The sequence below is a fragment of the Pangasianodon hypophthalmus genome, chromosome 4 (assembly GCF_027358585.1).
Source record: "Pangasianodon hypophthalmus isolate fPanHyp1 chromosome 4, fPanHyp1.pri, whole genome shotgun sequence".
NCBI lineage: Eukaryota > Metazoa > Chordata > Actinopteri > Siluriformes > Pangasiidae > Pangasianodon > Pangasianodon hypophthalmus.
The window spans coordinates 5,938,971-5,959,817 of NC_069713.1; the positions used below are offsets into that span (position 1 = coordinate 5,938,971).

The window sequence follows — 20,847 nt, forward strand, 5'->3', positions numbered from 1 at the left end:
GTACGGTGGCCTGTAAGTGCAAGTCTGTTATTTATACTCATCCTAGTGAAAACAATCTAATGTGAATTCACTTGTGTTACTATAGTGAGTGTAATTCTTTTTTGCTGAATAACCCGGATTCCTTATAAGGCAGCTTTTCATGTTTACATGCTCATATTAATGCAGTGCAAATTTGACAGCATATCCAAAATAACATATTTCCTATTTCCTCTTAAACATCCTGCAGCTCTCCAGTTTCCTGCATATGTCAGCCTGATGCGCTCTGTGTTGTGTGTGTGTGTTTTTTTTTTTTTTTTTGCGTTTTCTGATTGTTTTGATTTTGATTTTGTTGTTGCATTTTCCGATTGATTGTTTTGTTTCTGGTTTTGTTATTGCGTTTTCTAATTTGTTTTGGGTTTTGTTTTGTTTTTTTGTTTTGTTATTGAGTTTTCTGATTTGTTTTGTTTTTGGGTTTGTTAATGTTTTCTGATTTTTTTTTTTTTTTTTTGTTATTGAGTTTTCTGATTTGTTTTGTTTTTGGTTTCGTTAATACGTTTTCTGATTTTTGTTTTTGGGTTTGTTAATATATTTTCTTATTTGATGTTTTGTTTTTGGTTTTGTTATTGCGTTTTCTGATTTGTTTTGTTTTGGGGTTTGTTAATATGTTTTCTGATTTGTTTTTTTGTTTTGTTTGGTTTTGTTATTGAGTTTTCTGATTTGTTTTGTTTTTGGATTTCTTAATATGTTTTCTTATTTGATGTTTTGTTTTTGGTTTTGTTATTGAGTTTTCTGATTTGTTTTGTTTTTGCTTTTGTTTTTTGCACTTATGGCCTACAGCATTAGAGAGGTGGATATATTTACACTTGTGTGAGTGTGTGCTTAAAACGTGTCTCAGACATCCTGAAGTGGTTTGATTGGTTTTAAATCTGTGTAAATGTGCCGTAAGTGCACTTACATTCCGGATATAATCCTTATACATGATGCATGAAATGGCCGAGTGTAAATCAAGCTGACTGGAAATCCTGAAGACGTGCCTCCACTTATCCGGGTGTGGAAATATCTTTAAGATTACAGTTGTGTCACCTTGATTTAATATGACAAGGCATTTTAATTATCTGGTGAAGCCGAATGAGGTGAAATACATCATGGAAAGTGGCTCAGTGGGTTGTGGCTACGTGGCGCGTCCAGCTCTGTTCTAGAGGCGCCTGTTAAAACAAGTCCAGGTGTCAAAAGCAGTGATCCTTCTCCACCTTAAGACTTTTGGACTCGTCTTTGTGCCTTGTGGGCTTGTAGCAGCACGCTGCCTCTGTCTTAATGGAACCTGTAATAGTAATAGCATGCTAAAGCATTTAACACACTAACAGCAGTGAGTGTGTTTACATGCACACTAATAATGTAATCATTATCACATTACAGCACATACCACATTATTAAGGTGGTCATGTGACCAGAACAGTAAGATATCATAAAAGGGATTAAAGTTGGGATCAGATTTTAAAGTGATTTTTTTTTTTTTGTTTTTAACTCTGCACTCTGGATTCAGTCATAGTTTCCAAAATTTTTAAAATAACTGTAAAGCAACTTTTTCTTTTTTACGCAGCCAAAGATCTGGAACTTCCAAACCAACTACACAGAAAAGTACAGTTTAGTACCCATATTTCAGAAAGAGTACAGTGATTTCCTAACATAAGCTCAGAATTAAAGTCTATGCAGCATGAAAAGGATCTGAATTATGTACAATTTGAAGCCGAATAAAAATTTACCAGTAAACTCGTTTCATTTTAAACACTGTTTCATGACAGATCTTTCATCTTTGGCTGGGTTTATTGGAAGGCAAAGCAGTATATACTGTAATTACCAATGAATGTATGTAGACCAGGAGTTTCCATTATTCCCACGATGTAAACCTGTTGATAGAATTGTTACCTAAATCAATGTTTTTTTGGAAATTTGGTATAAAAAGCACTCAGCCCTCATTTCCAGCACTGTATGAAGTTGCTGATGTTGTAGGTCAGCAGTCTGACGACTTGCCTGCAGCTCAGGAGGAGGTCAGGGGTTTGATCACTTCAACACTTAACCCCAGTTCTGTAATGTTAGTTGCTTTAGAAAAAAAAATAATAAATCGTACGTGAACTGTAACTACTTCATAAAAACTTTGAGTAATGATGCCCTGCTAAAGCCCAAATTTAGATGCAGTTTAACACTATAGTTATTGTTCTAAGATTTAACAGTGATCTTAAATTTTAGGTGCTGCCATATTATGTCATATTATCATAAACTTAATAATTAAATTAAAAATTAGGCGTAAACCTGTGCTGCAAAGATTAAAGCTTAAAGACTGTAACTGTCGTGGTTCCCATGGCGACAAGTACAATGTGCTCAAGTTTGTGTCGGTGTTGGTCTTATGTCCGCCCTCGTTTGATCTTTTGTTTATCACCCAGTTGTGTGTTTTGTATTAGTTCTTGATTAGTTTGACTATTTATACGCTCTTGTGTTTGTTTCTCTGCGAAGTCTGTCTCTCTTTGTCTCTTTGCGAAGTCTTGTCAATTGTATTGTGCGTTATCGAGCCTTGTTTTTAGCCTTGCTTTCCTAATTCTGTTTTTTTTTATTTTCCCTAGTGTTTTCACATATTACCTTTATGGATTATATACAGCAGATATAAAAAGTTTACACACCCCTGTTAAAATTGTAGGTTTTTTTGATGTAACGAATGAAACCAAGATAAATCATATCAGATCTTTTTCCACCTTTAATCTCAAACGACAAAATCTCAAACAACAAAATTCAAGTGGAAAACAAATAGAAATGTTTTACAGATTAAAAACAAGAAAACAAAACAACTTACCATAAGCTAGTTTCATAAGTATGCACACCCCTTAACTAATACTTTTATTGTTAAAGCACATTTTGCTTGTAATACAGCACTCAGTGTTTTTGGGGTAAGAGTCTAACAATTTAAGCACATCTTGATTTGGCAATTTTATTCCAATCTTCTTTGCAAAAATGCTCCAGATCTATCAAATTGTGAGGGGATCTCCTGTACACAGCCCTCTTCAAGTCTTTCCACAGGTTTTTGATAGGATTTAGATCAGGGCTCTGACTGGATCAGTCCAAAATAGCCTAAAGTGGATCTTCTTTTTCTGAAAACATTCCTTTTTTGATTTGGATTTGTGCTTTGGGTCGTTATCATGCTGGAATTTTTTCTTCGTCTTCAGCTGTCTAACAGAGGTCTGCAGATTTTGTGCCAAAATAGACTGGCAATCAGAGCTATCCATGATTCCCTCTGTCTTGACTAGAGCCCCAGTCAGGTCAAATCAACTGGTCTTTACTGTCATTCCTCTATATAGCTTGTATACATTGGAACAAAATGTCATTTCTCCACTGATACACTAGCCAACAGGATGTACATTACTGTATTTTCATTAATCGTCTCGTGCATAATTATTTTTCTGCTCCCTAGATGATCCGCGTTTGCTTGTATAATGAATTACATTCCTGAAAATGATGAACGAGGCGATGAGAGACAGAAGCGATGCAGAGTTTTTGCTCTTTACACATGCTGAAACTTGTGCACTTGGAGTAAAAATTACAGTGATGATCACAGGAGTGAAAAAAAACAGGCACACACACACACACACACACACACACACAATAGCTGAGAAATTGCATTTCCACTTATTACATGATCTCCACATTTCTATTAGTGATACTGACAATGGCCAGTTATTGACAGGGATAATAGCAGTAATTCAGTTTTAGATGCTTAAATATGACCTTCAGGTACACAAGCTGTGTGTGAACATGGTGTCTGCTTATACACTGTGACTGTGATGGCTGTGTGCTGTTATTCACATCACACTGTGTACTTCAACCAGGATACGTACGTTTACAATGTTTTATATCTCCCTAGACACTGAATTTAGTATCAGCTGTCTGCATGTGGATTTATCGCTTCCTGAATGGTGTGTGTGTGTGTGTGTGTGTGTGTGTATGGGGTGTGTTACTGCAACAGTAACAGCAAAGGTTATCTATAGAAAACAGTACTTAAACCCTTCAACGGAGCTCAGGTCAGAAGGTCACATTGAACATGGAGATGTTTCCTACTCAGTGTGTGTATGTGTGTGTGTGTGTGTGTGTGTGTGTTTTGTGGTATGTTTCAGTTATGGCCAAAAATGCCAAAGAAACTGACAGAGAGGAAGTGAATTTCATTCTGTTGTTATGTCTATAGCATTAATTAATTTATTTAAAAAACATGTACTCTTCACATTTATGGAAGGAGTCTCCAGTGTCAGAGGTTTGTAACAGTCAGTGAGTTTTCAGAAAAGGGAAAATCTTCATGACTTTGAAACAATGAAAAGTTAACAAGCGTCATATTGATGTTTTCTTAAATAGAAATTTAGTAATGTTGAACATTAGGTGAGTTGGTGTGTAAATATTGGCACCCACCATTGATCCGCATTAATAACCACCACTAAACAAATGAATTAGTAAATCAGTTCATATCAGTTATGGACTTGATGTTATTTACAGATGAATATAATGAATATAATGGCTTATTTGGTCCATCATTTGAAGAAAATATAAATAAAAACAAGTGATAATTACTTTGTTATTTGTTACTTATGGTGTGTTACTCCTGACCGTTACGGTGTGTTAAGTGATATGGTGTGTTAAGTTAAGTGATGTTAAGTAATGCATCAAGAAGAAGAAAAAAGCATACTGTGGCCTACAATTGACTTTCACAGAACTGGTAAATAGGTTTGTTTGTGTCATGGGCAAATACCACAGTAGATTCTTAACCTCCACTTCTGCTACATTGGAATATTAAGGGGCCATTACTTTTGCAAATTGCCCGTTCAGTATTACTCTCTTAATCGCTCTCATTCCATACAAAACTACACCATTACTATCTAATTAAGCAACTCTCCTGAGAACTTCATCCCCCTCCCCTGCGTTTCCTTGGAGATGACCTCCTTCACACAGTCGCCCTTTCATTCTGAGTACAGGGGGTGTTTAAAGACCCCCCTCAACCCCCCCGCCCACACACACACACACACACACACACACACACAACACACACACAACCTACACAACCACTACTTTTGGATTTACAGCTCTCTTTATCGTGTGTGTTTGGAGTCGGGAGTCAGACTTCATTAAGTGACACATTCAAGCAGCAAATCGTTTCAAAAACAAACAAGTCCTCAAAAGACCTTCAGAGATTTAGACGGACTGCTGAAGAAGGAGAGAACGAAAGCCGTCTTGTGAAAGCAGTGATGTGATGTCGTATTGTATGCAAGAGATTTCACATCGCACATGACGCTAAGCTCAGAGACCTCCCGGAATAAACTGGAAGATTAAAGCTTGGAGACTTCATTCAATATCCAGCGTGACTATTATGCTTTTACAGCGTCATAAAACGTTTTACAAAAGAGATTTCACTGCTGTGGTTTCCAGCTGTTAAACAATTAGGCTGCATTCACAAGGACTTGTTTGGTATCCATCACACACACACCTCTCGACAACGTGGGTCAGGGTGTAAAACGTTGTCGTGCATGAAATATATTTTGATTGAATGTAGAAGACTTTCTAGGGCGGGGCTTCAGTCACTCAAAGTCATGTTCAAAGCTATAAGGACGGTTTACCTTTAGCTTCTATTGGATTATGGCACAAAACGCCCACCAACAGACACGCCCAAAACAAAGCAGCTATGCACATCAATATATTTTCAGATGGATGCTAAAAAGTCTTTATGAACATGGACTTAAGACTGTAATATCACACAGGACAAGGTTTATACACGATAAGCCTTTTTATGTTACATCATATTAAATTTCTCCACAAAGATATTTGCTTCTTCAGTCAGCATTTTTCATTCTTGATTTTTTTCAGACTTACAGACAAACACTTATGTTTAAATGCGCTGGTCTAAATGTTATTGAAAACCCCATCTCTCATGCTTCTACTTGAGTAAAATCTTTAAACCTCAGAGGCGTTACCTACATGCAGGTGATTTGCATAATCTGAATACCACGCCCAGAAAACCGACTTAAGGAACCGCGTAACCTGATTCTGAATACGAGAAACTTTCTCCACATAAATACTACTAATAATAATCAACTTTATTTTATAAAGTGCCTTTAAAAGCAGCTTCTCAAAGCGCTGAACACAATATAAACACTACAATAAAAACAATACAAAATCAACAAGCAAATGTAAGTTTAAAAAAATATGTCTTAAGTTGAAAATATCGTAATTCTGAACTTCCCTAAATTCAAGAGGCAGAGAATTCCAAAGGACAGGAGCATACAAAGAGAAAGCCCTATCACCCATAGATCTTAGACGTGTTTGAGGAACAACCAGCAAGTTTGACTGAGAGGAGCGCAATCTACGATTAGGAGTGTAGGGATGTAACAGTTCTGTAAGGTAATGTGGTGTTAGGCCATGCAATGCTTTAAAAGTAAGCATCATAATTTTAAAATCAACTCTAAACCTGACCGGGAGCCAATGCAAGGATTCTAACACTGAGACGACAAAGGAATTTATCAGCATTTCCGCGACTGTAAAATTTAACACAGGACGCAATCTTGCGATATTTCTGAGGTGGAAAAAAGAGGTTTTAACAGTACTCTGGACAAAAGAATCAAAAGACAGATTCGCATCAAAAATAACTCCAAGGTTCTTCACTCGACTCTGGATTTCCAAAACAGAGCCGTCAAGAGTCAGGGACAGAGAACCAACTTTAGTAATTTGATGACGGGAACCAATGAGCATAACTTCAGATTTACCACTGTTCAAACACAAGAAACTATTACTCATCCATGTTTTAATCTCAGTAAAAAATAAGCAACGTCAAGGCGCTCATGAGGTTTTGAATGTATACTGATGTAAATACTGATGTAACTTTTGAACTGAAGGCACAAACTGAATATGGCACTTTGACTGTTCCTATCATCTCTTCATTTGTCGCTAAAACTAGAACGCAAACCCTGCTAACAAGGTTTTAAGGTTTGCAGAACGTTTTCTGAACGTTATGCTTCTACTAACATTTGGTTCATAGAATATTCTGCCAAGTTACTGAGTATTTTAAGAATATTTTATAATATAAACATTCCTACAATGTTTAATAGTATGAATATCCATAATGTTAATGTTAATGTTTGTTTTTAGTTTTAGGAAATTAACACTCACATTTCCATAATGTTAGGTTTTTGATCAACTGGGAATGTTGTGTGAGCAACAATCTAATAATATTATGAAGCAAACTAAGAGAAGAACATTGACAAATGTTAAACGGCTGTTACTTTCGGACTTTACTAACAATATTCTAACAACGTTGCCCGTTAGCTGGAAATGTCCCATTTGGTGTTTTTCTAATTTTCAATAAAAACGCACAGACGTCATTTGTTCAATGTGTGTATATATACTATTTTTCTATTTCTATTTTGACTTTCCATAATGTAATATATAAACAGTAAAATGTGAGGAATCAGCAGGGGAAGTCTGAGATGAACCGCAAAGGAAAAGCAAATGTCTGTCAGCATTAGAACTAAATATATTTCAGACGTTCACACTTCAAACTTGCTCAAGAACTGAAGAGCGTAACTTCTTACAAATTAAGAAACGTTCAGTGTAAACTGGTCTGAGATTGATCAGTTGTTCTGAATCCCATCCCTAGTTCACCTCGACCATGTTTTTCTGCCACGCTGAGCGAACTCATGAAGCATGAAGCACCTCCTGAGCTGAATGGAGCGGGACAACACACAGGATCAGGATCTACAGCTCCGTGGGTCTTTCAGAGCCAGGATCTCTTCTCTCTGTTGATATTGATGTGTTAGGATAAGCAGGAACAGATAAGCCATGCGAGGGGAAGCCTTGCTCTAGAAACACAGGAAGTGCTCGGGGTTTAGCTTGCTGCTGGGCGCCACATGTGGCAATATTATCAGGAATCAGAAGCTCTTTAAATGCGTTTAATTCATGATCCATAAATACAAATACATAACAAATTCACTGTAAAGTCACTTAGACAAAAATCCTCCTAACTGTATAGCCTAGTTTAGTTCTGAGTGAGACTACTTGGGAATTTAGCCGCTGCAACTGATCAAAAAGTGAATCCATACGGTTAATCTAGTTTATTCTACACATCTGATCTAGCTAGCTAAACACTTTAAATCATATAAAACCAATGTATGGCTAACACAGCAATAAAGTTAACATTCAGGAACTAGTTTCAGCCGACATTTTAGCTTGAGTTACCCTATGTTCAAACTAGCAAGAAACAAAATGGAGGACTATCATTCATTTTCTATGTATGACATGGAGCCCTGATTTCAGCTGCAACATTTGAACTGAGTGACAATCTTGAATCTAAACATTTCACTGGAATCATTCCTCGGACCAATCCTATGGCACGTCTGGTCTGACGTTTTTTTTGTTTTTTTTTCAGTTCCCCACTCTGAGCTGTAGTTCCCACCTGCAATTAATTCCAGACACGCAAAAATGGTAGAAAAACGTATAACTGTGATTTCATCTTATCCAGTCATATACAGCCTGTCTTGAAATGTGTATAGAGACATTACAAAGAAAAATAGAGACAGTTGGTGCCTCTGGTGGGTGTCTGTAGCTAGGACAGTTAGCTTGCTTTGCTAATCTGCCAATTAAGCAAGTACGAAGCCAAGCATAAAAAAAAAACAAATTCAAACAACCAATTTTCACACACATAAGTATGTTATTTCATTTGTGTTTAACTAGTTAGCTTTAGAAGGTACATATATTGACTGTTTCTCATTGTATTTTCTAGATCCTATTGTAGTCTTTTAGTGAACTAGGTAAACTTTTTAGTAATAAGCATATGCTTCCCTCATGTAGACAATTCAGTGAATTGTCCTCTTTACCAAGAGGAGCGTCTATAAAAAAATTACAATCCTTGTGCAATAAAACCTTTAAGAGCAAATATGTCAAGCAATTTCAGCTCTGTGTTCTCTTTGTGCTTATTGTGAAAGTTAACCTTTTTTGCTTTGTCTTTTCTGTTTTTGCGGTGATGTTCAGTTTTTTAAAATTGTATGAATTGTGTGATGTTTTACAACAAGGCCAATAAAATATAATTGTACTGATTGTATGCCTTACAGCCTTAACCATCCGGTTTAAACCTGCGGCCATGTTGTGTTCTTCTGCACAGATGGAGGAAGGCTATGAACTTGACCTGACCTATGTGACAGAGCGCATCATCGCCGTGTCCTTCCCGCAGGCCTGCTCCGAGGAGACCTATCTGCACAATCTGAAGGATGTCACGCGCATGCTCAAGTCGAAACATGCTGATAACTATTTGGTAAGACACGCCTAGGTGTTTACACACGCTAGCGGAGGAGAAATGACTGCTGGAAGAAGCAGCTCAGGATTATAGGCCCTGGAGGAATGAGTTTCAGCTTGTCTCATGAACGTCATGCAGGGACGTCTGTACAGACAGCTCTTTTCAAAGTCTGGCTTTCGAGACAACAGCAATTAATGTGCTCATTACGACTGTGTAGGTTCGAGGACATCCTTTTGAGTGATGCGGAATCATGAGGAATGTGTTTAAACCGTTATCCCAGCGAACGGAGAACATTAGTAGAAAGTTATTGGAGGCTACAAGGAGGTTAGACTGGAAAATTTCATAAATAAGGCTCCTGTGATGTTTTAAAACATTTGCTGTAGTAATAGACTTCCAACCTTCCAAGTTAGAGAAAAAAACAATCTAGGAAATGTTAACATTCCTAAAACTAAATGATGTTGTAGAAATTTTTATTAATACTATCTGAAAGCATTGCTTAACATTCCTACAATTAAAAATTGTTGCTATGAAGTCGTAGAAATGTTATATAAAAACATTTGTTAATGGTCCGACAACTAAAAATGTTGCAGCAACGTTTATACAAAGTAAAAATGTTGTGACAACATAGTAAAAATGCTTTTAAATATTATGTAAAAAACATTTATTAAAGTTCCTACAACTAAAATGTTGTAGCAACGTTATAGAAACGTTTATAAATGTTATGTAAGCACATTTATACTTACTCAATTTATACGACACTAGACTACAAATATTGCATAAGTGAAAACATTTGTTTACACTCCTAAAGCAAAAATTGTTGCAGCAAAGTTGTGGAAATATTTATAAATGCTATGTATGTCATTAGTTAATGTTCCTACAAGTAAAAATGTTACATCAAATTTGTAGAAATGTTTAAGTGAAAACTTTTGTTTACATTTCTAAGACAAAAATTGTTGTAGCCAAGTTGCAGAAATCAATTTTCTAACATTTCTACATCTACCAATGTTTCTTTAATATCTTAGAAACATTTATAAACATCATATGAATACATTTGTTAATATTTATACAAATAAATTTGCAGCAATGTTGAAGAAACAACTACAAAATGTTTTCTTTTTTACAACAAAAGACATTTGCAACATTCCTACAATCTCACTGTTGCAGCAATGTTGTAGAAATGTTTATTAATTGAAACATGAAATGTTTATAACTGTTCTATAAAAACATTAGCTAACATTCCTACAACTAAAAGTATTGCTGTTATGTTTCAGAAACATTTCTAAATGTGACGCAAAAACATTTCTTAATGTTCCAAAAGAAATTAAAATACTGTTGCAATGTTGTTATAAATGTTATAAATGTTATTTTAAAACATTTGTTAACATTCGTACAACTAAAGATGTTGCAGCAACGTTGCAGAAATGTTCTTAAATTAAATGTAAAAACAATTAAGAAATCCTGACGGATTAAATGTTCCTTGAATTGCAAACATGTATAGCAAACTACGTAGAATTGTTAGATAAATGTCTTAGCACATATATTTGAAGAATCGAAAGTAAACACAAATTTTGATTCTTGTATGTTTAGACGCTGTGAACGAGTATTATTTTTAGTTAAAAAGGGCGGGGCTTGTGCTGATGATCTGACTAATTTCCTTTGATCTTTACTGATCTTTACTGCATTAGAGAGAATGATTGGTGTTTACTCAGGCGTGACGTCTCCAGTGTTATCTGCCGTCTTGTGATGAGCGTATCTCTCTCTTTCTGTCTCTTTTCTTTCATGTCATTGTTAGTAGACTTGTTTTTACTCATTCAGGATGATAGGGAGAGACAAAGTTCTCTTTAGACGACCTGAAAGACAAAATCAATGCACTCTGTGCACCGCTGACATTAAATGCATGGATTCACAGTCATACACAGACGTACATTACTACACTACTGAGTGAAAACCTAGTGGTGACTCGTGGTATTGCGCTTTACTGCACGCTCAGTGTGCTAAATTAAAACAAGCTCACCCAGAGAGCCAGGTTTTTTTTTTTGTTTTGTTTTTTTCCTCCAAGGTTTGCTCATGTTCCTGTTTTTGTTCCAGGTGATCAACCTGTCAGAGAAGAAACATGACCTGACCAAGATGAACCCTAAGGTAATGGAAATAGATCTGTTTGGAAATGGCTCACAGAAAGCGCTGGAGTATGTGGGTGGAGTGTGTTGACTGCATGTTTGGTAACGACAGTGTTAGTCATCAGAGGCTAGAACCAACACCGCCCGACGTGCATACAGTCGAGTGCAAAACAGTTTAAAAAAAAAAAAAAGAAACATCTTTTTATACCACTGTTGAATTCTGGATTCTGATTGGTCAGAAGGTGTTGCTTAATCTTCTATGACATTAAGACTGCAAGGCTCATATGCATGTATTTGTTCTACTACTTTGTGTTATGTTTCTATAGTAACAGCTCACGTGACTAATCCACTCTGTGAATTCTGATATGAATCTTCTGATCATCATGATTCGATCATCACTGAATCATCTGAAAAATTTGATTAAGCTATCTGATTGGAGGAGTTTAGGATGTCCTGGCTGTGCTGGGAGAAATCTGATGATCTACAGCACATCGTTAGTCACTGATGTCTGTGATTTTGCTCAGACTTTAGACACGGGCTGGCCGGATCTGCACGCTCCTCCTCTGGATAAGATCTGCACCATCTGTAAGGCCATGGAGAACTGGCTGAACAACGACCCGCTGCACGTGGTGGTCATCCACTGCAGGGTGAGATTTCTCATACTTCACACATACTTTCCATCTTTACTAAAGTTGTGTGGAAATGTTTGCGTAAACCAAACCAAACTAAAATTTTACGCTAGCTTTACAAAAGTTTTGGAAGCACTGAGGCATGTGCACAGGACAGCTGATTTGCATTTGGTGACACCCCCTAAACTCCATAAAAGGAGATGCTCAGCCGAAAATGACGAATAAACGGCAGAGTTTCTCAGAGATAGAAGAAAAGATATTTTGACGCACGTCTATACCAATAATAAATATATATATATATATATATATATATATGGAAAATGTCACAGTGCTGGCTCTAATAAAGTGTTGCGTTTTCTTCCCCAAAATTATGGGATTTTCACGAATACAAAATTTCGTAAATGTACGTACAAATGATTTACAAACAAATCTGCTCATATCCAGGTTGATAAATGAGGACTAATGTTGCCAGTTCATTCCATAAAGCACTTTTTGCTAACGCTGGGCCTCAATTATTTATCAGTCTCTTAGAATAGTTGTGTGTAAATGTTTTTCAACTAAAATTCCTGCCAGATTTACGAAAGTTTCAGTAAATTTTCTTCGTACTCACATGCGTATTTTGATAAATGACCTGTAAATGATCAAAAATATTCCCAAAGCCAATCAATAACTGGATTTTCATAAACACCACATTTCTTGTGTAAATTCTACTGTGAACAATTTACAAAAAAATTGTTCGTATCTAGTGTGATAAATGAGGACCAATGTTAATAACAAGTGAAAGTTCACTGATTTTACCATGACTGCTTAGCTGATACTCATGACTGCTCAGTGTTGTAATGGAGCAAAAAAAACCTACATCATGTAAACACCTGCTCTATAACTATTTATAAGAATTATAGCAACACGCTAGCATTTACCTAACAATTTTATATTTCATCAACCTGTATGAGGTTAAGGAAAGGAAAGTTATATGAAATTACATAACCGTTCTCATGATCATCTCAGAAATACTGTTTTTTTAAATTATTGCTATTTGTATAGAAATTAGAAATCAAAAATAGTTTAATATTTGACAGAAAATATTTGAAACACATTACCAATAAACATTTGTTGATCATCTTCTGTCACTGATTAAAAAAAAAAAAACAGCCAAAAACATCTAAATTTTTTTATTAACTATATATATATATATTTTTTAATTTATTTTTTTATCTTTAACGATTTAACTCATGTTTATTATTCGCCTTAATTTTACTGGCCTGTTTTTTTTATATTACATTATATATTTTATATAATGTTTTTATAAAATATTTAGAACATTTATATTTTATACTGCTATGATTTTCTTCTTTCCTTCACTGCTATTATGTATTGAATTTGTTTTATGTATTATTTTATTATTTTACTTTTAACTTTTTTTTACTACCTTTTATTTCTTTTTTTTTCTTTGCTGTGTTATTATTATTATTATTATTATTATTATTATTATTATTATTATTCACACAGAAACCTTGGTAATTTTTTTTCTGTGCTGCAGGGAGGTAAAGGCAGGATTGGAGTAATCATCTCTTCCTTTGTTCACTTCACGGACATCTCCGCCAGGTACCTCACGTCAGAATATTTCAGTATTGCCGTAGTTGCAAAAGGGAAATCTGTCCTTATTTCCACATTCATCAGCACTACATGACATTACCACATGGTTCTGTACTGTAGGTAGTTTTTAACATAGTTTATAAGAAATATGATGCATATACAACTGAGTGCAAAAGTTTGTACACCCTCACACTGACATGGTGACTCTAATGAGATGTTTGATGTGTGTGTGTGGTCTTACAGATGCTCATTATCATCATCATTATATCAAAAATGATCAAAAACACAGGATCTGATAGATTATTAATGATGAATTAACCAATATGATATTTCTGCATGTAACATAAATGTGGACTTCTACTGCATATAAGGAATTCTTTTTCTTTTTCTTTTGGATTTTGGTGACTTTTTTGTTTGTCTGTTTAGTCATAGGTGTTTGTATATATTTGTCTATCTATCTATCTATCTATATATCTATCTATCTATCTGTCTGTCTCTTTGTCTGTCTGTCTACCTTCCTGTCTATCAGTCTATCTATCTCATGACACACTGCTTTAGTGTTCAAGAGGTTTGACTTCATGAGGCACATTCATGTAACGTAATGAGAGAATACCAGTGGGGATGTAAACTTTTGAGCAAGCTAGCTGAGTTAGTTAGCTGTTTCTCGCTAGTACTGATAAGAGCGTTGTCATGGTTACAGTGTGTGTGTTTCGTAGGTTTGTCTCAGCCAGTGCTGCTCACCTGCTCATTTGGTTTAAATGTTCATTGTCAAATGTATCTCTGCTGATCTGCTCCGTACACACACTCCTGCTGTGAGGTGGAGTGTGAGCCGGCCCTTCACACTGCAGGAGGTTATACAGTGTGTGTGTGTGTGTGTGTGTGTGTGTGTGTGTGTGTGTTTGTGTGTGCTTATAGACACAGTCCATTTACAGTCACAGAGAGAGGCCTCTGTTGAAGAGTTCCCAATGTGTGTTGGTTTAGAGGAGCCTGGATACACACACACACACACACACACACACACACACGCACACACACAGCCTTCTCTCCCCTGTGTTTACTTAACCAGGACATTCTGCTTCTCCATGCTGGAATCTCTGGCTTTACTAGATACTCTCTCTGCATGCTGCATGTTTGTGCGTGTGTGTGTGTGTGTGTGTGTGTGTGTGTGTGTGTGTGTATGTTTTCCCATCAGAGTGACTTGTGTCCTTCTTTCTAACATTGCATGTTTTGATTCAGTATCTAGTACTGAACTTGAGTTTAACTCTTAAATATATTAAATAACTGATATGTAAGCTGTAATAAATATGTGATATATGTGTTAATATATTAATAACTGTACCCATGGATTTGTGCATGTGTTACAGCGCAGATCAGGCACTGGATCGCTTTGCCATGAGGAAGTTCTACGACGATAAAGTCTCTGCTCTGATGACGCCCTCACAAAAAAGGTACAAAAAATGTTTTATCAACTGAAGCCCATTCAGCCCATTCAATGGATGTGCCATTTATTTCTTTATTAAAAAATGGAAACAATTCAGCACAACCGCGACTCAGCTTAGAGAAGGCCGTCCACCAAAATTCATTGGGAATCAGTCAGAGAAGAAACTTTGAGGCCAAGTGTAACTCTCAACATGATGCTCCCACCACCATGCTTCGCTAATCCCACATAGAACAGAAATACTGTATAAATACTGTATATCACTGTATATCAGAAGATCCAGATCCACTGAAAACTTAACCAGGATAAAGCAATTACTCATGATTACTAGAATTGGTAGAAATTTGGTAGGAAAAAAAAACCAAGATGCTTTTGATTAACATGGTTCTTTCTCATAATACACAAACTAATTTCCGTTACAGAGACTCATTCACTCATTCCCACAAACATCTCTCATTTACAGCACAATGACACACCTGGATCAAAGCAAACGACTAAACAAAATAGCAACACAAGCCAGGCTGGGCATTCAACCCTGGTCTTTTGTCTTCTTGTTTTGTGTTTGACTCGGTTTGACGTTGCTATAGCCGAAACACCCAGTTAAATATGACTTATGAATCATCTAAATCATATTTTGACATACAGTACTGTGCAAAAGTCTTAGGCACCCTATTTTTTTTTTAGCACAAACTTTGTTATAGATGTTTATTTTCTGACTTCTAGATTATTGATTCAGTACAAAAACATTTTAGATTCCAAACATTAGTTTTCCAGCACAAAATTCCATAAGAGACACTTTTCAGATAAAAACATAATGAAGGCTGCTGGGTTTCGCTGCAGAAATAAGAAGCGAGTCGACAGTCAAAGTCTCCAGAAGAACTGTGGCTGCTTCTGCAAGATGCTCAGTAACACTTCCAGCTCATTTCCTTATAAAACTGCACACACTGCACCTGAGATACTGGTTTATTTATTTTAAAGTGAAGGATCGTCACACCAAATATTGACTTTGTTTCATTTATTACTGTTTACTGCTCTTTATAGTATTTTTTTTAACGTAGAAACATTTAATTTCATTATTTTTGAAGGCATCTTTGCTTTGCTTTGCATTGCTTTGCATGTGCCTAAGACTTTTGCACAGTACTGTATATGTATAACATTTTCCACAGAGTGTGTAAGCGCTCTTCTCTGTTTTGATGATGATATGTTGGAGCAGGAGCATGGTGGCCATTTTGAGAGCATCTGTCTGATTACGAACGGAATTGTTTAGGATTATATTCATTTCTTCACCAAGGCAAAGTTATGTCATTTTGGTCAAATATATTCATGTTTTTCTGAGGTAAAAAAAATATATATATTATTCGCAGAAAAAAACTCAATTTTGGTCAAAAACCAATTACTATGTACACATGTATAATTTTTAACTAATTTCTGCAACACTATGTCATTATTGAATGACAATGTCACAAGATTCAAGACTCAAGAGTTTATTGTCATATTGTCACATGCACAGGAAACAGTGTGTTACACCATACAGTGAAATTCTTACTCTGTGAATCCTACAGCAGCTTATGACATAAATTGAGGACATAAGAAAATAATTCACAAGGCGTAAATTACAAATTTACAATTACAAAATTACTAAACACACATTCCCCCTCTCAATGTGCTGAATGCTGCTTGCGCTTCTTCTTTGTCCTTCATGTGCTTTTGTTTATATTTTGCCATGTGTTCAGTCTTGTAGTTGCTTTGTTCTCCTAATGTGTTCACCTGTTCTGTGTTCACCCCTCAATTATATAGCCCCTTTAAACCCTCCTGTTTCTGTCTTTCATTCCAAAGTATTTTCATACATTTCTGTATCATTAACTCCCGAGCTTTGTTTTGTTGTTTCTGTCTTCTGTGTTTCCTGGTTTTGATTCTCTTTTCCCTCATTTTTCAATTATGGATATTTCCTGTTTGATCTTGTTTGACCTACGCTATGGACTCCCACTATGATTATTGTATTCACTCTAATCAAACACACGGCAAACACCTACATTAGTGTCTCTTCGAGCCGCACATTACAAACAAGCCTTAGGGTTTGGAAATAAAAAGGCGCTTAGGAGGTTAAATCAGGTTGATCTGGTATTCTGTTATAAACCCTTCAGCAGATTTCCATTGTGGTCCTAACAACGTAATAAGGACACAGTACAAAATCCATGTGACAAAATGGAGCATGTGAAATTTCCAAAATAAGCTCTGTTCATGTGATAAATAGCATAACATATATCCCTCTTTGAGCGCTGGATTTACCCAGAACAATGTTTTGGAAATTTTTGACAAGAAGTGTGTCTATTAAGTTAATAAGATTAGACCTTAAACTCTGTGCTGACATTGTGACGGATGTTTTTTCCCAGATATGTATGGATCCTGAACAGTCTGCTCAGTGGCTCCATGAAGATGAACGCCTCTCCTCTCTTCCTGCACTGTATAATCCTACACGGGATTCCCAACTTCGACAACTCTGGAGGTTTGTATGATTATTGACATAACTTTTGAAGTTGGATTAATCACCAACTCTGAATATGGCTCTTCCATATTCACTATCCGAGAACCTTCAGAAAACCTGAATAAGGTTTTCTGAAGGTTCTTGAATAGTGAAATGTTTTTACCTTTCCAAAATGGTTCCACTTGAAACCTTCTCTGATAGGGAAACACTTGTGTAGTGTGTTTCTCCAGAAGGACTTTTCCCCCCTAATAGCATACAAGGGACTAACCTCTACACTACCTGATTGAAGTCTCTATTCTGTTTAAGAGTTTTGAGTCTTTGTCATTTTTATTGCTTCTTCAGATTTTTACTTTCCAACACCTGCTTCCAAAATTTTTTGTAACTGGAACAACATTGTTGTAGCCAAAGAGTCCATGCTCCAAATGTCCCATGTCTCTCCTCTGCAGTGCTTAGGTCTATTTTATATATATTTTAAATCATCTATAAGCCGTAAAAAATGTTTATACATAAGGAATAAAACACTTGGGGGTGTAATATTGTATTTCCCTATAAGAGCACATCTTGAAATGTTTTATTCTTCTTATACCACAGAAATTTGCAAACAATTAGAATTTTCTATTTAATATAAAACAAGACGTCATATTTTTTGTCTGTTAATAGTTACAGTTAGCAAGTTAGTTCCTGTTATCAGTTTTTAATACAAAACACACACACACACACACACACACACACACACACACATACAAAACAACATAGCTTGTAATATTATGAAGAAGTGGAAACTCCTCTGTCCTGAAGATGTTGGAAAACATCCATGCTTAGTGCTTGGACCCCTAACGAAAGTTATCGCTTTACCTCTGAATGGTACATAATGTTGACACTGGAGACTCCTTCCATAAATGTTACATCAATGGGTCCTTATAGCAAACCTCACCACCTCAATTCATCGTTTTTATACTATTGTCAGAGCGGCTGTTATAGAAAAACAGCCAATCAGAATCGAGAGAATCATCCAGGACCAGGATTTGGTTTTTAATACTCCTGTACATACAGCTTGCATCTAGAACAGAAGAGACTAATCTTTTTCAAGGGTACTTCTGTTCCACCTCATAGCACACCTGGAGCAGGTGATGCGAGTACACCAGGGCTTTAGATCACGTGTCTCAGGTGTGTTACGTGCTGAAGGAGAGGAAAAACTCTCAGAGCTGGCTGGGTGTGTTTCCAGACTGGCCGGGGAAACTCTTATTCAAAAGACTGACAGGCAAACAGAAAAGACTATCGCCATTATTCATATAAACACAATCAGAGGTGCATGTACATGCAGGATAGGACTCTCTCTCTCTCTCACACACACACAAACACACACACACACACATACACACACACACACATATATACACATACCCCAAACACACACACACATAAACACTCATATACACATAGACACTCATACACACTGCAAAACATTCACACAATGCACTGGAAGAGTGTAGAAGGTGAGAGTCACTATAAATCAGACTAACCGCAGTAATGTGAGACACACACACACACACACTCACACACACACACACACACTCACACACACATATATTGTGAGACATTTTCTACTGTGTGATGCTGACAGAGTTAATGCTCCCAGTTACAAAAGACAACTGCTCAGATTTCCCACAATCCCACACAGTTTTGACATACGGCAAGATGTAACTTCCTTTTATTGCAAAAATCTGTAAAATTCCTTGTTTTTGTGGGTTTTTTCAGAATAGAAAGCAAAAAATAAAATGTGAAATCTACACCCAGCGGAGTTTGTTGAGTTGAACCTTAAACAAAAATTCTCGCCATTTTCACACGCCATTCAAAAATCACACACTTTATCTACATCACATGAGCCATTTGTGTGAATAACTCACTCCGATACACTCTGATACTCTGATCTTTTTTTCCATTGAAAAAAATCACCATATCATCCATATCACTGATTACACCTTTTTTTAAAAAAAATATTTATGTCGAGCATCTCTCATTCATGTCCCTATCAATGACTGTTATAGAAAATTAATCAACACTTTCTGACCAATCAGAATCCAGAATTCAACCCACTGTGGTGTAATGTATATTAATGATGTTTGTTTATGAATATTCATGACTAGTGGGCGGGCTCATGAAAAGGATAAATTTTTAGAGGCTAAATTACTTGTGTTTCATAGACACTTCGGAAACTATACGATACCTAAAGTAATAATAAATATAATATAGTAAATAAATAATTATTTATAATGTCCTTTTAGACTGAGTGTGATAATACTAATGATATAAGTATATACTCTTCTCTTACTGTATATAGTAGATAAATGAAATATGGAAAAGATAATCTGCTCTTTACAAGTACATTATTTACATGATGTTGTGATTTTCTCCATGTTTTGCAGTGTGTCGTCCGTTCATAAAGGTGTATCAGGGGATGCAGGCCGTCTACGCCTCCGGAGTTTAGTGAGTTACTCACCATTCTGCTTTTGTGCTTTACTTTATTACAAAAGCTGTTGATTTATATATATATATATATATGGGTTGTGCTGTTAAAGGAAACTAATCAATGATGGGATGGGGTGATGGAGCTGAGTCACTCTTACCACCTATAACAGCATGTCCTGGAGTGTTTTATTCCTCTTATACCACAGCAATTTGACAACAATTACAAGTTTTTCTTAATTAAAGAACGACACATAGTTATGTTTAATGTTGCGGAATGTCCATGAAACAATTTAATTCCCGTTATGACTTACGTTATAGCAGCTATAAAAAGTCACTCCGTCACTTTTTTATTTTCTCTCTCTCACAAAAAAAGACAAAAAAATCACACCTTGTCGTCTATTGTTACATAAACAATGTGATGAAGATGTCAGAAAACTTAAAGTTACAGCTTTACCTCTGACTGTTACAAAGCGCTGACACTGGAGACTCCTTCCATAAGGTTAAATAAACCTTTTTTTCTTTAGAGAAACCTTCAATATATCAACAATTCAACATTTTTTAAAAAAAGAAAACCATTTATATAGAGCTTTTGCCATACAAGTCCTTGTGGCTGTTGTTACTATAGTGCTTGGACCCCTAATTAAACTTACAGACTAAAGTTGCTGTAACAAAGTGCTGACACTGGGGACTCCTTCCATAAGTGCTAAATAAACATCTCCTTACAGAAATCTTCACCATATCAACGATTATACACATATACCTGACAAATCTGTGTGTTACTCCGGATGTTGTAACTATAGAAACGATAATGTATTAGAACAAGT

General features: G+C 36.0%; 1 protein-coding gene across 2 annotated transcripts in view; it reads left to right on the plus strand.

Annotated features, from left to right (window-relative positions):
• LOC113547279 (tensin-3) overlaps nucleotides 1-20,847 on the plus strand; it is a 68,024-nt gene that overhangs the window by 9,586 nt on the left and 37,591 nt on the right. For both annotated transcript variants that reach the window (XM_053233439.1, XM_053233440.1), the window contains exons 2-8: nucleotides 9,158-9,307; nucleotides 11,378-11,428; nucleotides 11,931-12,053; nucleotides 13,576-13,640; nucleotides 14,996-15,079; nucleotides 17,463-17,575; nucleotides 19,981-20,041. In XM_053233439.1, the coding sequence (XP_053089414.1) occupies nucleotides 9,158-9,307; nucleotides 11,378-11,428; nucleotides 11,931-12,053; nucleotides 13,576-13,640; nucleotides 14,996-15,079; nucleotides 17,463-17,575; nucleotides 19,981-20,041 (647 nt within the window). The remainder of the gene's footprint in view (nucleotides 1-9,157; nucleotides 9,308-11,377; nucleotides 11,429-11,930; nucleotides 12,054-13,575; nucleotides 13,641-14,995; nucleotides 15,080-17,462; nucleotides 17,576-19,980; nucleotides 20,042-20,847) is intronic.